The sequence below is a fragment of the Megascapheus bottae genome, chromosome 8 (assembly GCF_031878675.1).
Source record: "Megascapheus bottae isolate mThoBot1 chromosome 8, mThoBot2.hap1, whole genome shotgun sequence".
Classification (NCBI taxonomy): domain Eukaryota; kingdom Metazoa; phylum Chordata; class Mammalia; order Rodentia; family Geomyidae; genus Megascapheus; species Megascapheus bottae.
Window position 1 is genome coordinate 69307868 of NC_143516.1, and position 19035 is coordinate 69326902.

The 19035-nt window shown below is 38.2% G+C and overlaps 1 protein-coding gene and 1 pseudogene across 2 annotated transcripts in view; both read right to left on the minus strand.

Annotated features, from left to right (window-relative positions):
• Kcnq5 (potassium voltage-gated channel subfamily Q member 5) overlaps positions 1-19035 on the minus strand; it is a 524085-nt gene that overhangs the window by 138417 nt on the left and 366633 nt on the right. For both annotated transcript variants that reach the window (XM_090338552.1, XM_090338551.1), the window contains exon 3: positions 1618-1744. In XM_090338552.1, the coding sequence (XP_090194678.1) occupies positions 1618-1744 (127 nt within the window). The remainder of the gene's footprint in view (positions 1-1617; positions 1745-19035) is intronic.
• LOC150060128 (small nucleolar RNA U3) lies at positions 2390-2490 on the minus strand (annotated as a pseudogene).

The following is a 19035-nucleotide window of genomic DNA, read 5'->3' on the forward strand; positions in this document are numbered from 1 at the left end:
TCCTCTACGTCAGTGTCTTTTATGCTTGCTTCTTTTAAAGACTCCGCAGGTGGGAGAAAATATGCAATACTCTTTCAGAATCTGGCTAATTTCATTTAACATGATGATCTTCAGTTCTGTCTCTCTTCCTACGAATGACAGAATTTCTACTTTCTCCCCTTCCTCTTCCTCCATGTCATCCTCCTCTTCCTCCTCCTCTTCCTCTTCCTCCTCCTCTTCCTCTTCCTCCTCTTCCTCCTCTTCCTCCTCCTCCTCCTCCTCTTCCTCCTCCTCTTCCTCCTTTACCACCTTCTCTTCCCCTTCTTGTCCTTCATCTAGGGCTTTAGTTGGTATTTCCTTTCCTTTCCTTCTAAATTATCTGAACTTTAAAGGTTATACAAAGGGGTCACAACTTAACATGACTATCTAATGAGTCACCCTTCCCATCGGTTTCCCCATCCCATCTTCTTCTGCCCCCAGACTCATTTCATGTTTTTTACTCCCTTTTAGTTTTCAAATTTAAGGTATAGTTTAAATGTATGACCAAGGAATACCAGATTTGAACTTCAGAATGCCTTATGGCATTTTCATGGAAAAGGGTTAATTTCAAATTGACCCCCAGTGGAATGGACTCCTTCTGGAGCCATATCAGTTCCAGAGTTTTACTACTGATCTGGGTACAGTGGAGCTTGTGGAATGATATTCCAGAATGTAGGACTTATTGTCAGGTCTAGAATTACCAAAGTAGCTATCTGATATGCAGGTAAGTTACCATACCAGCTATCTGATATGCATTTAGAAATAACACATGGACATGCATTCCACACAGCATGATCCTATTTAAAAATATATAATACAATATGTATATATATGCTGAAATACACATATATGCTGATATATATATGCTGATCTATATTGTGTGTGTGTGTGTGCGTGTGTTTGTGTGTGTGTGTGTGTGTGTGTGTGTGTGTGTGTGTGTATGTGTATCCTGATACTGGAGCTTCAATGCAGGCCTGTGCACTGTCTGTTGTTCCTTAGCTTTTCTTTTCAAGACTGACACTCTATTACTAGAGCCATGCTTTACTTCTGATTCCAGTTAATTGTAGTTAATTGGAGATAAGATTCTCATGGACTATTCTGCCAGGGTTGATTTTGAACTGAGATCCTCATGTCACAGCCTCCTGAGTTGCTAGGATTGCAAGCATCTGACATCTGTTTTGATATAGTAGTTCAATTCTATAAGCAAGCTAAAGCAGTATTACAGTTATACTTATTGAAGTTGATGTTTTTCTAATTCAGGGAAATCCTGGGAATCGTGCATCTCTGAATCTTAACTGACATCAACAGTGTTTTAGAGGAATAGTACCTGGCTCCAATTCCAGTTGCACTACTGTACTACATATCACTTTAGTAACGTACTCTGCCTATATTTGCCTCAGTTTTCATATCTGTAAAATGAGGATGACAAAAAATACTCATAGCGTTGTAATAAGGATTGAGTGAACATTTTTAAACACAAAAGGACTTAGTGAGGACTTATGGATGTTAGCTTGTAATACTGATTAAACATTGCAATAAGGAGACAGAAGAAAAGTAGGCAGTGTCATAAATCCACATATGTGGAACTTTGATAGTCACCTATAACACAGAAGGGCTTTCGAGCAAACCTCAATCTTCCTTGCCATCCTCTGTATCGACAACAGCAACCTGCAGACCAGATTCGAATGATGAACTCCAAACCAAAGACGACAATCATCACGAACTCCTACAACATCAGATAGGATTTGTCAGCGAGAAGCATTATAAGAAAGTCTGTGGATAGGGGCATTCACACACTTTGCTTAAGACATCTACTTGTTAATGTCTTCAGATAAGACTATCTCCATTTCAGACTCAATGTAGAACTTCCCTATGACCCAGCAATTCCACTACTTGGCATTTACCCAATCGTCCAGAAACAAGGACATACTAAATCCACTAGCATAACAATGTTCATTGCAGCCCTATTTACCATAGCAAAGATATGGAACCAACCCAGATGTCCCTCAGTTGATGGGTGGATCAACAAGATGTGGTATTTGTACACAATGGAATTCTATGCTACTGTCAGAAAGAATGACATTGCCCATTTGTTAGGAAATGGAAAGACTTAGAAAAAATCCTATTAAGTGAAGTAAGCCAGACTCAAAGGAACATAGCCCAATAGTCTCCCTCATTTGTCATAATCAGTAGAAAACTTGGGTTCTCCTCGCAGAGATTTACAATAGAACAAAATCTGAAGACATAAGTCCAAATAGTATGACACTAAATGTAAGGACCTCCAGAAAAAGGAAACAAAAGCCATATAATGAGTGATTGTTGTCCTTAATGTACTGTTATCTCTCATCTCTTTTGCTATCCCTTGATTATCTCATATTGTTACAATATTTCACCTTCTTATCTGATATATTTTATATGTGCTTAATTGGTTATTTGACGTACTATAGAAATGATCCCTGAAAGTATAGTCTTTTAATTGGTTATTTGAAATTGGACAGGAAAGGGGGGAAATCAACATGAGCTGGGGGAGGGTGGGAGGGAAATGGGGCCCATGACATGAGAAAGGGTATCAATGTGTGTGAAGTTATGCACCTTCTATCTGGTGAATATGATGTAACCCTTCTATTAATTACAATAAAAAAGAAAAAAAACAAAGAAACAAACAAAAGAATATCTCCTTTTTAGCTTTGGTGCCAATACTGGGGCTTGAACTTAAGAAAGGGGTCCTGGTCATTGGCTTTTTTTCACTCAAGGCTGGCTGCCACTATTTGAATTTCAATTCTCATATCTCAGGCATGGGTAAGCAGCACCTGGCAGGTTAAACACATCTCTTGACCAAATCATGCTGAAACCGAAGGATATCAAACCCTCATTGTATCTATCACCTGTAATAAAATGAGATTTGTCATTGACTTACCAACTCATTGCAAACCGGTTACTTTCAGTACCAGATGTATGGACTAATTAATAGTCTCTCTTATCAGAAATATATAGTGTATATGGTTAACTTTAGCTATTCATAAACAATAATTACCTGAGAAGAAATGGTATATTCTGAAATGTAATTGCAAATTCTATGGAAGACAGAGCTTTTTGTTGCTGTATGTATTGACAGAATTGTTTTCATAGCTGGCCATACCTGTAATCCTAGCTACTCAGGAAGCTGAGATCTGAGGATCAAGGTTCAAAGCGAGCCCAACCAGGAATTAACTACCAAATTAACCACCAATTAACCATCAAAAAGCAGGAAGTAGAACTGTGTCTCAAGTGGTAGAGCACTAGCCTTGAGCAAAAAAGCTCAGGGAAGAGGGTGGGAGCACAGCTTGGTGGTAGAGTGCTCAACTAGCTCACGAAGCCCTGAGTTTGATTCTTCAGCACCACATACACAGAAGAAGCCAGAAATGGTGTTGTGGCTCAAGTGGTAGAATGCTAGCCTTGAGAAAGCTCAAGGACAGTGCCCAGGCCCAGAAGTCCCAGGACCGGCAATTAAAAAAAAAAAAAGCTCAGGGACAATGCTCAGGCCCTGAGTTCAAGCCTCAGCACAGTCACAAAAAGAAAAATATAACGGTTGTTCCTGAGAAAAAAGTAAATATTTAGAATCATATTGTTTCACCCTTACAATGTCAAAATCAACTTATAAAACTACAGGTTGCAGATGAGTTTACCATGAAGTTTACACATTTCAGTGCCAGAAATGAGACCCTGAGTCTTTGGATTTGAAGCTTGTTAATTATAATGCTGCCCTTTGGCCACAGCTGCCTGCGAAACAACACCTGCGCCAGCAAAATGACTTTGAGATGATTTAGGAAGAGTTGTGAGTGAACCCTGGGGAAAGGCCAGCTAAAGTGGCTCATTAAATAGTCAGCAAATGGAACCCAAACAGAATTTGGAAAAGGAAAGTCTCTCTGGAGTGAGCTTAAAATCATCATTTGTCCTTAGAGGAACAGATCTAGAGTTTATTAAAATTGGTTTTGTCTTTAAAAATATCTCCCTACCTTAATTTTTAATCCAGGATCGACTCAGTGTGTGCTATATCGAGTGAGGTTTATGAATTGGATTTTAATTATAATGGCTTAATTGGAAAAGTGATACCTGAGATTTATTAAAGCTTCCATACAACATAGAAATGAAGCAAAATATTTCTATGTGTAAAAAATATAGAAATTTATTCCAGGTAAAATGTAGAAAGTATAAAGAATATACAAATATAGAAAGTAAGTTTCCATCTATTCCTCTCTCACACTTCACTCTTGCAAGGAAAACTATAATCAAGTTTGTAAAAATGGCATTTTGCTGAACTGGGAGTTTGGTCTAGTGGTAGATTGCTTGCCTAGCACGCATGAAGACCTGGGTTCGATAGAAAATGCTGGAAGTGGTGCTGTGGCTCAAGTGGTAGCCTAGCATAAGGACAGTGCTGAGGCCCAGAGTTCAAGCCCCATGACTGGCACAAAAAAAATGGCATCTTGTTCCATGTTTCAGGAAAATGTCTCTTCCTTCCTCCATTCCTTTGTTCCTTCCTTCCTTCCCTTCTTCCCTTCATCCTTTCTTCCCTCCCTCCTTCCTTCCTTCCTTCCTTCCTTCCTTCCTTCCTTCCTTCCTTCCTTCCTTCCTTCCTTCCTTCCTTCCTGTCTGTCTTTCTTTTCTTTCTTTCTTTCTTCCTTTCTTTCTGTGGTTCATGGGGCTTGATCTCGGCCTGGGCACTACCCCTGAACTCTTCAGCTCAAGGCTACCCCTACCCTTGAGCCAAGCCCCACTTCCCATTTTCTGGAGGTTTGCAGATAAGAGTCTCAGGTCCTTTTGTGCCTGGGCTTGTCTTTGAACCTTGATCCCCAGATCTCAGACTCCTGAGTAGCTAGGATTACAGGCGTGAGCCACCGTGTCTGGCTTGCTTAGTTATATGTGCCATAAATATTTCTCCTGATGGGGAACAAATGTTTAACCTCATCTCTGCCTATTCATGGTGACTTAAATCTACCTGCAAGATCAATTTATGCACACATAATGAAAACTGTGGTTATTATACTTACCTCATAAATTCAGAGTTTCAGCCCTGTTCTGAACACACACCCAAGTAGTTGAGTCTATTCATTTATTGGTATAAAGATATGAGATTGTGTGTGTGTGTGTGTGTGTGTGTGTGTGTGTGTGTGTGTGTGTGTGTGTGTGTGTGCTGGCTTGAACTACAGGTCTCAGCACTCTCTTAGTTTTCTTGCTCAAAGACAGGGCTCTATCATTTGAGCCACAGCTCAACATCAACCCTCAGATTATAGCTTTCTGAGTAGCTAGGATTAGGTGCAAGCCATGAGCAAGAAAATCTTTTTGTTTATATACCAAATGTTTATGTAGCTGGGTCTCCACCTGCACTGGTTGGTCTCTTTTTTTTTTTAAACCCCTGACTTCTACTTATCACAGGATATCTGGCACTTGTTGTGAACAGTACCTAAGAAAAGATGTGGATTCCATCCATAGGCATTGACATGTAGTAATGTTTCTTTCTTATGAAAGTCAATGACACAGATATGTATACATAATTATACACACAGACATAAATATGTGTGTGAGTGTGTAGAGCCATAGTTTAGGAGAAGGGTATATTAAGGTCATTGCAATATTTCTTTTGTGACAGTGAAGTAGGATGAAGTAGATCTGCCAATTATTCATTCACTGCTCACTGTTCAGGAATATGCTGAGTGCCTTTTGTTTTAAAAAGACATTAGGGAAAATGTCAGCACACTTTTGTTATGAAACAACTGGTGGAGCTGAAAAGAGATGCAGAGAAATGTGCAGTTGTGTTTGTGACTTTCAGGACTGTCCTTTCTTAGGATTGCTGGGATAATTGTAGAAAGGGAAGTAGAACACTTATTGAACAGTTGAGTAACAAGGTAACTTGTAGAACTAACTGATAGATCCAGAACATTATACTCGACAACAGAGTATTTATTCTTTTCCTTTTCAGTATAACCTTTTCTTTTCATTCTTTAAAAGAAAATTGCTGGGGGCTGGAAGTTTGTAGGGAAGTTAAGCCAGAGTGCTTGGGTAGTATACACAAAGACCTAGGTTTGATTCCTTGCTACTAAATACATAGAAAAAGCAGGAAGTGGTGCTGTGGCTCAAGTGGTAGAGCATTAGCCTTGAGGAAAGCCCAAGGACAGTGCTCAGGCCCTAAGTTCAAGCGCCAAGACTGGCAAAAAATTTTTAAAAATTCTAATGGTAGTATTTTCCCCTAGAAACCAACGAATATACTGTGAGAAGAAATAAGTGAACTTAGTTGTAGGATATAGGATTGGCATGAAAAAAAAAAAACACATCGGTCATGTTTCTAACAATGAGCATGTTGAAACCACAGTATCATTTTCAACAATTCCAAATAAAAGTAAGACATACTTATCAAGACATACATAGTGTATAAATGCTGAAAATTACCAAATATCCAAGAAATGAGAAGTGCTAGATTGGTGAGAAAAATTGTGTTCATGAACTGGAATATTCAACAAAATAAAGATGTTAATCTATTCCAGATTGATCTGGAAATGTAAAGAAATTCCTTAGTAAAACTTTATTTCTGGAGAGAAAATAAAACTAGATTTATTTTATACTATCTAAAGAAACAAGGTTACATCATCATTTTTGAGACCCACATTCGAAGTTACATAGACTTTTAAGAATGTGAAAACAAGGTGATTGGGTTTTGTACGGTCACTAAGCACGGTGACATCAGGTCCCAGTTGATTTTAACCACTTCCAAGGAAAGCTAGAACTTATGCTTTGTTTTCTTGCCCCAAATAGCAACTTGGAAAGGCTGCTTATCAATCCCCAGGGTAAGGGGCTGAAATGGAGCCCCTGATCTTGAGTTGCTTGATCCTTAATTTATTTGGCTTCAATAAAGTATTCTGATGACACGAAACAAAACAACAACAGAAAAAAGAAATCTAAAATCCCTATAGAAAATAGTAAAGAAAAGCCAAAGTAATTGCTTTAGCAAATAGTTAGGTCTACTATGTGGTTTCAATAATTTAGAATGTATGTAGACATACAGAAGAGTGGACTACACTATAGATAGGGATAGAGCCATATAAATATGCTGAACTTACTTCCATTAATGTGCACCAATAATTCAGTAAAGAAAGAGGAGTTTTTTAATAATGAATTCTGGAGAAATTTGACCACTGCTATCAGAGGCAAGAGAGAGAGAGAGAGAGAGAGAGAGAGAGACAAAGAAAAAGCGAAATCTCTGCAGGGAGGGTCAAAGAAAGGAAGGGAAAACTTGTGAAAGAATTCTAATTTATATCTCAAACTTTTCAGAAAAATCATTTATAAAGATCAAGCATTTTGGCTGGGAGTTTGGCCTAGTGGTTAAAGTGCTTGCCTAGCATGCATGAAGACCCGTGTTCGATTCCTCGGTACCACATACATAGAAAAAAGCCGGAAGTGGTGCTGAGTGAGGCTCAAGTGGTAGAGCTCTAGCCTTGAGAAAGTCCAAGGACAGTGCTCAGGCCCTGAGCTCAAGCCCAGGACTGGCAAAAAAAGAAAAAAAAGATCAAGCATTTCAAATAGTAAACATAAAATAAGAATATTTTTAGTGAAAAGTATAGAAAAGTTTTAGGTATTTTGACCATGCAAGGTATGCTTACACTTGACACCCAAAAGCACAAATAATAAAAGGAAAATTTGGAATCCAAAAAAATTAAAGACTTTTCCTCTATGAAAACCTATGTAAATGTATGATATAATATGCATGTGTGTGGGTATATCATTTTTAAATTATTAAGGTCTCTGATAGGTATGTAGTAGTATCATTTTATAATTTTTAAAGTGAATTTTCCTGATAATCTTTGTATTTTTATCTAGATATTAAATTATATTTATGTGTTATAGAGATTAAACAAATAAAATAGTTATCAATTTTTATAAACATTGAAAAAAAGAAAACCTGTGTAAAGAGGATGGGAAACAAATCACAGACTTGGCAAAAATATTTGCAAACCACATATTTGCCAAAGCACTAGTATCTAGAGAACATAACAAGCATCCAAAATTCATTAGTTAAAAAACAAGATTCAATGACAGAATTGGCATCTAAATGGATATATACATCCATTAAATAACCATATGAAAAGATATTCAACAACTGGAAAAGCAAATCAAAACCATGACGAGATATTACTACGCAGTAATATGAATGGTTAAAGTAATGACAAAAAAGAGAAAACTACTGGGCCAGAAATAGAATAGTAAAGTCTCTCTAAAACTAGTCTGAAAATTTCTTATAAAACTAAACCTATAATTGCCCTAGAACTCAGGTCTGGTACTCTGGGTATTCATGCTGGAGAAATAAAAATGTATTCTTCTATCAAAACCTGTACATGAATGTTCACAGAATATTTGCTAATAATGACGGACTGAAAAAACCTCAGATAATGAACATATTAAACAAGCTGTGCGTGTGAAATCCTTACCATGAAATGACAAATATGTTTATTTGGTTATTTGAAATAGGATAGGGAAGGGAGGAAAACAAGATGAGAGGTGGGGGTGGGGGGAGGAAATGGGGACCAAAACATGAGAATGGGTATCAAGGTTTATGAAGTAATACACCTTCTATCTGGTGAATATAATGTAACCCTTCTATTAATTACAATAAAATATATGAAAACAATACATCTGAATGAATTATTTTTACAACTTGGATAAAGTCTGAGGGAATTATTAAGTGATGAAATAGCAACCCCAATAGGTTATGCATCATTTGCATCACATTTCTTGGACTGAACTGAGATGAAGCTTTAAGAAATGTGATTAAGTGTGAGACAAATGGTTAGTACGATTTCGGCTGGTGATGGGGAGGGATGAACAAATGGGAAGGAAATTTAAGTCAAAAGTTCAACTTAAGTTGGGTACTACTAACTACTAGCTACTCCAGAGGCTAAGATGTGAGGACTGTGGTAAGAAGCAAAGCCAACTTGTACAGAAAAGTCTGAAACTCTTATGTCCAATTAGCCAGCAAAAATCTGGCAGTGGAGTTGTGACTCAAGTGGAAGAGCTCCAGCCTTGAGTGAAAAGACCTTATGGAAACTGACAGGCCAGAATGAAGAAAGAGGAGAAGGAGGAGAAGGAGGAAGAGGAGGAGGAGGAGGAGGAAGAGGAGGAAGAAGAGAGGGATGGAGGGAGGGAAGGAAGGAGGGAAGGTGGGAAGGAACAAAGGAAGAAGAAGAAAAAGGAGAAGAGGAGGAAAGGAAGGGAGAAGAAGAAAAAATAAGAGGAGAAAAGGTAGGAAGGTAATGAAGGAAAAGAAGATGAGGAGGAAGAGGAGAAAGCAGTGCAATGGAATTGTGGAGACTGTTGACTCTCCTGTTCACTATACAAATCTCCCCAGGTGATAAAATTGTGCAGAACTAAGTACTCACACATATGCCAGAGTGTGCAGATAAAATCAGAGAAATTAGTGACAAAGCCATGGATGGATTTAGCAGAAAGGAAAGGTGTTTTGCAAGTCTGGTTCTGATCTGGCTGTGGTTGGTTTAGTGGTGCTTTCTCCATCACCTTTTGAATGAAGTCTCTTTACTTTCAAATAAGTTAAAAACCTGTGATGTTTAATTGAAATGAATCTGAATACAGGCTCTCTGGACCAACCACAGATGAATACTGCTGCCTTTATTGCTGCACCTCGGGATGAAATAGCTCTCTGGTTCTAGCTGAATTCTACTTAAAGAGCCACTGAAGAGGTTACTTAAAGACATTCGAAATATTTGATCTATTTAGAAAAAATACAATGAAGGTTCACTCTTTCCCTGCTGAAGCCCCTACAAGCATGGCTTGGGAAAGAACCAAAAGCAAAGATAATTATTTTCTTTACTCTCATTTTTATTAGTGTACAATAATTGAACAGTTTCACTGTGATATTTTCATGCATGACTTTCACTTTGATTTATCCAGTGTTTATTATTTTTTATCACCTGTTTTTATGGAGTTATAGCATTTCTTCTTCACTCCTTACATAATTTTGAACTCTGGCCTGGGCACTATCTCTGAGCTTTTTATGCTCTAAGCTAGTACTCTACCACTTTGAGCACCACTTCTAGTTTTCTGATGGTTAATTGGACATAAGAGTCACAAAGACTTTCTGTCATGGCTGGCTTTGAACTTCAATCCTCACATCTCAGTCTCCCTAGTACCTAGGATTTTAGGTGTCAGCCACCAGTGCCTGGAAGCCCCATTTCTCTTAAAGACTAAATATAATCACATATAGAAGTTTAGAACCCCCGAAAAAAGCAGTGGTAGAGCAACTTCTGAATGTGCTGGAATACTATTGAGACATCTCATGGAGTATTAATTCTCCTTTACAGATGCTAAGATAGTCTCTTCCTATGCCACTGTGCCAATTTTGCTTTAATCAGTATGATTGTTCTATCTCTTCTGAGAATTCAAATTGTATCTAGGGTCTTGCCAGGTGTTGATACTTGTACCTGTAATCTTTGTGACTCTGGAGGCTGAGATCTGAAGGTTACAGTTCTATGCCAGTCATGCCAGGAAAGTCCATGAGACTCTTCTCTCCATTTAACCAGCCAAAAGCCCAAAAGTTGCCGGGTGCAGTGGCTCACGCCTGTAATCCTAGCTACTCAGGAGTCTGAGATCTGAGGATCAAGGTTCGAAGCCAGCCCCGGTACAAAAGGACCTGAGACTTATCTCCAATTAACTTCTAGAAAGCGGGGCTTGGCTCAAGAGTAGGATAGTAGGATAGAGCTGAAGAGCTCAGGAACAGCGCCCAGGCTGAGTTCAAGCCCCATGGCCCACAAAAACGTCCAAAAGTGGAGGTATAGTTCAAGTGGTAGAGCAGCAGCCCTGAGTAAAAAATAGCAAGTAAAAGTGAGAGGCCCAGTACTACCCTGTCCTCCCTAAATTTTGTTCATGAATTTATTTTACTCTCTGGTTACTTAAGTGTTTGTAGGTAAAGATGAATTGATTTGGGAGAGCAGTTACAAATTCAGAGTGACTAAAAGCATATGTTCTTGTTGTTTTCCCATTAACGGCACCGTTCATTAAAACACAGTGACCTTTGTCTAATTTACAAGCTGTCTGCTGCAACTAATAGTTTGTTTTTTTATTTTAATTTTATGCCATCAAATAGCACTTTCGTGAAGATGAAACACTGACATTACAAACCCCATGATATTTGCACCAGTTCCTGAAGAGCTGTGGCTAATTAGATATATAAAATTGAAATGACTGTTGTTATTTAGACAACAAACACAACCGAGTTGCATCTATTTTTGCTGTTTCTTTTTTATGCATCTAGTTACAGTGGTATAAAGTGAACAAGCCAGCATGCCTCCTCTCATAAAACTGGTAGGAAGAGAATTTGTGAGGTAATTGGGTTGTAAGTTGTAAAGAAAGACATCAGTCAGATGAATTCCTCTTGTAATTCCTGCCAAATTCAGAAGGATAGCACCCATGAAAGAAATGCAATAAAGGTATAGATTTGTTCTCCACTTATGTAAGAATGTGGAAAACATTTATACAAGTAGATCATATTTTAATATGCTATCCCTTTAAAAATTGGAAAAATCCTTATAAATAAGCTTAATAGCCATGACTTATGAGACATCGTATATTATTATCAATCTAACTCTTAATGTTATACTATTTACCAAATTAGAAATTCTATTACTAATACATTCGTACATTAGTAATACTATGGGACTATATTACTATATGTTATATGAATATATTAAATTAATATTTACACATAATAAGCAATATTAATCATTATATATGCATATATCATACTTAACTTGCACAAATATAGAATTATTAATATTATAGCTCATTGATAGAGTATTAATAGTATTAATAACACAAATATTTGTGTACTATTAATGTATTAGAGGAAGATTAAATGGCTTTCTTGAAAGGAATGTTTGGCCCAGGATGTGAAGATACCTGGATACTTTTAGAATCAAGCCTGTATGGAAGAGGTGGGGAGCCAGTGACAGAACTTTAAGGCTGCTTACCACACACTTTGAAGAGGGGGTATGGGGAGGAGGGCAGGTCAAATGAGGTATGAAGGGGCAAGATGCTGTCTGCCTTGGGAAACAATGGTTGGGAATATCTTGAGCCAGGAATACTAGCTTGTCCCTCATTGGCCTATGGGCATAAGGAGATAGGGATGACTGAATTCTTCCCTGGAGTATCACCAGCAATATTTAGTGCCTCTGTATATCTTCCTTCTTTTGCCTACTACTTAATTCTTCAAATTTCTCTATACATGTTTCATACATTCAATTTTTTTTGTCAGTCCTGGGGCTGGAACTCAGGATCTGAGCACTGTCCTTGGGCTTTTTCCTCAAGTCATCCATTCAATTTTTTATGTCTATTAAAAGATAAGCAGCCTTTATATAAACAAAAGCCATATAATGTGTGATTGTTGTTCTTAATGTACTATGTTATTTCTCATCTCTTTTGTTGTCCCTTGGTTATCTCATGTTGTTACAGTATCTTATCTTGTTGTCTGATATATTGGATATATGTTTCTTTGAAATAGGATAGGGAAGGCAGAAAACAAGATGGGGGGGAGAAATGGGGACAAAAACATAAGAAAGGGTAGCAATGTTTGTGAAGTCATGCACCTTTTATCTGGCGAATATAATGTAACCCTTCTATTAATAACAATAAAAATATATTTAAAAAAGATAAGCGGCCTTGTCTGTCTGGGCACTGGTGGCTCATTCCTCAAATCCTACTGGTTAGGAAGCTGAGATTTGAGGATCTGGCTCGAAGTCAGCCCAGGCAGACAAATTCATGAGACATTTTCGATTCTACAATTAACTAATAAAAAAGATGCTCAAGTTGTAGAGCATCAGCCTTGAGCAAAAAAGTTTGAGGCACTGAGTTCAAGTCCCAGGACCATGTAGCTATCAGTATATATACCCACTATATATATTTATATATATATGCACATATATATAAAGAATTTATTTCATGCTACATGCCACTTGTCTCTGAAGTTCTGGAGAAATATACAAGAGATGTCAAGTTTGAAAAAAATCACAAAATCCCAAATGACGATTTTATATCTTGTTACAAAGGAAAGATCAGGCCATGGGGCCATAGGCTGAGGTCCCTTGGGGTCAGGAAAGGAAGTGGGCATATACTCTTCTCAGGGAGAAGAGAAGCTCTATGAATTGGCAACAGTGGGCCAGCCCTGCTTTTGCAGAGGAGTTGAGCCTCTGTCGGCTCACAGTGGCAATGCAAGATTACTCAGACATGGGTTGGCAACTGTTTAGTGACACTCTGCCTTGTGAAGTGGCCACCAAGTGGCCCCTTCTATGATGGTGTTTTGTGTCATGCAGCTCATGGATGGAGAAGGTCAGAGGCTTTGCCCTACACATGCCCCACACACCATCTGTCCATGAGACCAGTCTACAGTGGAGCCCTCTGTGGGGGAGCCCATATATACAGTGCTCATTCTTCATCCATTTTCCCTCTACTGGGAAGGCAATTTTCCCTCCTTTCCTAGCCAAAATATAGTCAGACTTCAATTGATTTGAGACTTACATTTGGATATGAATAACGCAAGGTCGAAATTAAACCTCTGAATCATAAACTCCAAGATGGAGCCATTGAAAATAGGTTGCTACAACTTGAACTAAGCTCAGCTAATCTATTCTGCTGGGGTTTTTTTTGAGAAATAACCACAAATTAACAAGATCAATTTAGATCAAAATGGAAGTACTAAAAAAAGCCTCAAAAATTACTGAAATTAAACCTAGTTTTTCATTTGGTTCTAACTACTAATTTGCCTACTACTCATTAACCTACAAGTTCTTGCTCCAAAGAACTAGGTGAGTTTTCCTTCAAATTATATGACAGATAATTTAAAACTGTTCCAGATATATAATCAGGTCATATAAAGGTTTTATTATTATTAATGTTATTATCGTTGTGTGTGTGTGTGTGTGTGTGTGTGTGTGTGTGTGTGTGTGTGTGTGTGTGTGTGGTTCCTGGGGCTTGAACTCAGGGCCTGGGTGCTATCCCTGAGCTTATATGTTTTAAGTTAGTGTTATACACTGGAGCTACAGCTCTACTTCTGGCTTTTTGTTGGTTAATTGGAAATAAGAATCTCATGGACTTTCCTGCCCAGCTCTTTTTGAACTGTGATCCTCAGCTTTCAACCTTCCGAGAAGGTAGGGTTACAGGTGCAAGATACTGATGCCTGAATTACTTTATTACATTATTTTTGTGCTGGGGATCCAACCCAGGGCCTTATACATGCTAAGAAAGCACTCTATTTCTAGCTATACCTCTGGCTAATCTTGTTTGTTTGTTTTTCTGGTACTGGGGCTTGAACTCATGCTTGTTTTTTTTTCATTCAAGGCTGCTGCTTTACCAGTGAGCAACATCTCTATTTCTAGCTCTCTCTCTCTCTCTCTCTCTCTCTCTCTCTCTCTCTCTCTCTCTCTCTCTCTCTCTCTCTCAATGGTGGTTAATTAGAGATGTGAATCTCAGGAACTTTTCTGCCTGAGTTGGGTTAGGATCCTCAGATCTCAGCCTCTTGAATACCTAAGATTATAGACATGAGATACCAGTGTCTGGTTTCAGTCCAACTTTTGGTTTTGTAATGATAAAACCTGCAAAGCTAACAGGTCTTTTTTATTTATACAATTTTTGATATTAAAATTCAAGTTACTTATAAAAATTTAAATATCTGCCAGATTCCAGTGGCTCATACTTGTAAGCCTAGCTACTCAGGAGGCGCAGATCTGAGAACTGTGGTTCAAAGACAACCCAGGCACGACAGTCTGTGAGACTCTAATCTCCAATTAATCACTAAAAAAGCAGAAGCGGTGCTGTAGTTCAACATGGTAGAGCTCTAGCCTTGAGCTGAAGAGCTCAGGGACAGTGCTGAGACCAAAGGGGGTGGCAAGAAAGAAGAAAGAAGAAATTAAATTTCTTAAAAGAAGTAAATGGTGTATTTCCATCAAGAGTCCCTGAGCTCTAGAAACTTGTACATACCAGCCAAGTGAACTATGAAGCAACTCTATCTTCCTGTTCTTCTATTACTGATATTTTCTCCTGGGCTCAGGAGACACCTGCAACAAAACTTATGATGGCTTTTGCACTGCTTAGAGGTAGGGTCAGGTCAGGACTAGATAGGCTCTTGAAACACTTTCAGAACATTTTACTTCTCAGTTTTGGGAGTTATTTGACCTTACAACTTTTCTTGTAGCCAAATAAATTGCTCTTTTACTGACAGATTCACCCCTTTTTTGTGCTGGTACTGAGGCTTGAACTTGGGTCCTAGAAGTTGTCCTTTAGCTTTTTCATTTAAGACTGATGCTCTAACACTGAACCACAAGTAACTCTGGTTTCCTCTGGGCTCTCTTGCTGGTTAATTAGAGATAAGAGCCTTAGGAACTTTCCTGTTCTGGCTGGCTTTGAATTGTAATCCCCAAATTTCCTGCTCTTGATCAGCTAGGATTACAGGTGTGAGCCACTGATATTCGATTACTGACAAATCTTTTTGGTTCTCTTTTGTTTAGGGTATTTGCCCAGATTTAGTTTATTTATGAATGTTCTATTTCTCAGGGATTCACTTTATGAGTGAAGGTCAAATATCACAAACACAAAGAATATCAATAAGAACACTGTATTCTACATCGTCCATCTGTTTAAAAGCTATTGCGGAATAAATCCTACATGCAGAAATGCACAAAATGAGGTGCGATGGTTCTGCCCATGTAACCTCACTTGACAAACTGATTAATCAGTGTTCTCATTCCTCTACTGGTGCAAGCCTCACTGAAGCCCGAATTTACCTTTGGTGCATGGCTTCAAGTTTAGCAAAACCCAATTAGCACAGACTTATTAACCCATTAAATTACAAATTCTGAAAAGGAGCTAGCTATATGGGAAAAATTGGAATAAGTTAATTGGCTAGTGATTTTTGGGGTGCCTACTTTACTGTATTGACACTAATTGCCATAAAGGGGCGAATAGCTTCCTTCCTACTGTAAAATATGACAATGTCAGTGTGAACGTACTTTGGTTAATCTCAGTAATCAATGAATTTACTTCCTATCATTATACCACAGGCTAATTTTATTTTCATCTAGGGTTATTCAATAGCACCTCCCACCCCTCCCTCTTCCTCTCCCCATCCCCTCTCACCAGTCTCAAGGCTGAACTCAGGCCTGGGCAATGTCCTTGAACTTTCTCAAGGCTAGTACTCTACCACTTGAGCCACAACATCACTTCTGGCTTTTTCTGTTTATGTGGTACTGAAGAATGGAACCCATGGCTTTATGCATGCTAGGCAAGCACTCTAGCACTAGATCATTCTCTCAGTCCTCTCTTCTCTTTTTACTAGAATGATAGGATATTTTTTTTCATATGACATTGTTCTTTAAAACAGGATAACATGGGAAAAGGTAAGAAAGAGGGAAGGAGGGAGGGAGAGAGGAAGAGAAGCAGGGAGAGCAAGAGTGAGATATTCATTATATTCTACATTTTTTTGTGCTGTACAGGGGCTTAAATTCAGAGCCTTACACTCTCAGCTTTCTCACTGAAGGCTGGAGCTCTACCACTTGAGCCACAGCTCTATCTAGCTTCTTGGTGGTTAACTGGTGATAAAGAGTATCATTGACTTTCCTTCCCTGCCTGGTTTCAAACTGCAATCCTCATATCTCAGACTCTTGAATAGCTAGGATTTCAGGCATGAGTCCTAGGCAACCAATTAAATTCTTCATCATTTCTTCAGAGCGTTTTTAAGGTATAGTCCTGAAATATGATGTGTTTTGGAGCAAATAGAAAGCCCAGAGAAGAAGCAAAAACACAGCATGTGTTTTATTTCTTCAGTCATGAGGAAAGCAGAAACTGTGTTTTGGACAATCCAAACCTTGAGAATCTCAGATGCTGAGTTGTCAGAGTTGCATTCTGCTGGCTGGTAGCTTTTAAAAATCGTGGGCATGACTCAGAAGAAATAAACACCTCAGAAATCATAGATTTCAGAATAAGACAGGTGATGGACCAGTAGTATTGGAATGCAGCAGGAAGCACATACTGTCGTTTTGACTCGATCCTCTAAGCTTTGTTACGGAGCATATGCCATCAGAAGAGGGAGAAATTCCCATGATTCCCCCGTGCCACTTTCCTTCCAGACCTCCTAAAAAAAGGAAGTCACTTTGACTCAAAACTTAGATTTGTCTTCCTCCTCTCCTGCCCATGACATTCTTTTTTCTTTCTTTATAAATACCAAAGTGTATTTTATTACCTCATATCACATATTTTTCCCATGACTATAGTACCTGCTATTGGTGTTAATGTACTCTCTGGAAGCAAAAATATGCTTTGGTAATTTTTTAGAGGTAGGAAAACACATACATCTGTCTGTTCCTATCATATGTATGATTTTGTGTTTACTGAACAGAAGCTTTCAGTACCTGTTGTTGAGACTGAGTCAAAAAGCTCACACAGAAAAACAGAAGCGACAAAAATTCTAACCCAAAATTGACAGAGGATCCTATTAACAGAACATACCAGTACAAATAAAAGGCCACAGTTGCTTTCATTGCAATTGATGACAGTAATCAAGAATGTGTTCTGAAAGTACATGCATCAATGGTTCTGTAACAATATTCCATTAATGACATTTTCTAAATGGAAGAAGCAGTTGAAGTATTCTACAATTTTGAATGTGTAGATGGCTAAGAAATTTCAAATATATGAAGTATAATTTATTTTAATCATTTTATTATTAATTCCATAAATAATTATATCCACTGGGAAATCTGTCAGTCTTCTTGGATATTTCCTTTTATATCTAATTGTTTCTAGTCATCCATAAAAATCATTCAGGACTAGTCATGCTATAAATCAAGTGTACTCTTAAACTGAGTAAGATGAAGGACCTTCTTATAGTTTATATTGAATTAATTTAATGAGTTCCTCAGGCTGTTGTTCATTTGAACCATTAAAAATAGATTGCAAACAGCCAGATTCTGGTGGCTTCCATATGTGATCTGAACTACCTTGGAGCAAGGGTTCAGGAAAATCATAGTTCAAGACCAACCTGGGCATAAATGTGAATCCCCATGTGAATGAAAAGATGGATGCAGTGTCATGCACTTATCATACCACATATGTGACACATAAGCAGGCCAATTCAATAATAACAAAAGCCAAAAGAGCTAGGGATATGCCTTAAATGGTAGCATACCAAATAAGACAGGTCCCTGAGTTCAATTCCCTCTACTACTAAAAGATAAAAGAAAAAAAGACTGGCTTTAGAAAACCTGATGTAGTTATAAAAAACGAGAGACCACTTAGAAAGTTTTCTGTGTAGTTTTAAATACCAAGTTTTCTTACTTCTAAGTGTAAGTCATGGGTGCATGGCAAATCTTTATTATTTTAATTGAATTATGAATTATCCTGACAGCTGTAGCCAAGCGATGTAGAGGGAGAGGCAGTGGGGGGAGATGCATTATTTCTATCACAATCTGCTACTCTGCTTTATTATTCTATGCTTCACTTTCCCATACTCACTCATTTTTCTGGAGTTTCCCTGTTGTTTCGGACATCTATCCTTTATCTATCTTAGGCAGAGGTGATTCTTGTACGGAAACCATCATTCTTAGTTGCCTCTAATAGTACTTGGAAGACAGTCACTGAAAAACTCCATTTCATCAACATATCTTAATACAGCGCTGCCCACTTGCATGGATGATGAATACTGCCAAACAATCCCTGAGGGGTCACAGCCTCCACCATAGGATAAGTTGCCGTCATCTAGACTGGTGTGGAAAATCACTTCAAGCAAGAGGGAATTTGAAACTCTTCTGCTCACCTGCTCTTTTACTTGTCTGGAGACATATTCCTGTTCCACAACATGACATCACATTTGAAGCCTGCATTAGATTTGTAGTCTAACAGTATTATGAGAGGACAAATCCATCATTGTAATTACCAACACATTACCATTGCAATTAGCAAAGAAGTCTGCACACAATTAATGATCAGACCCAT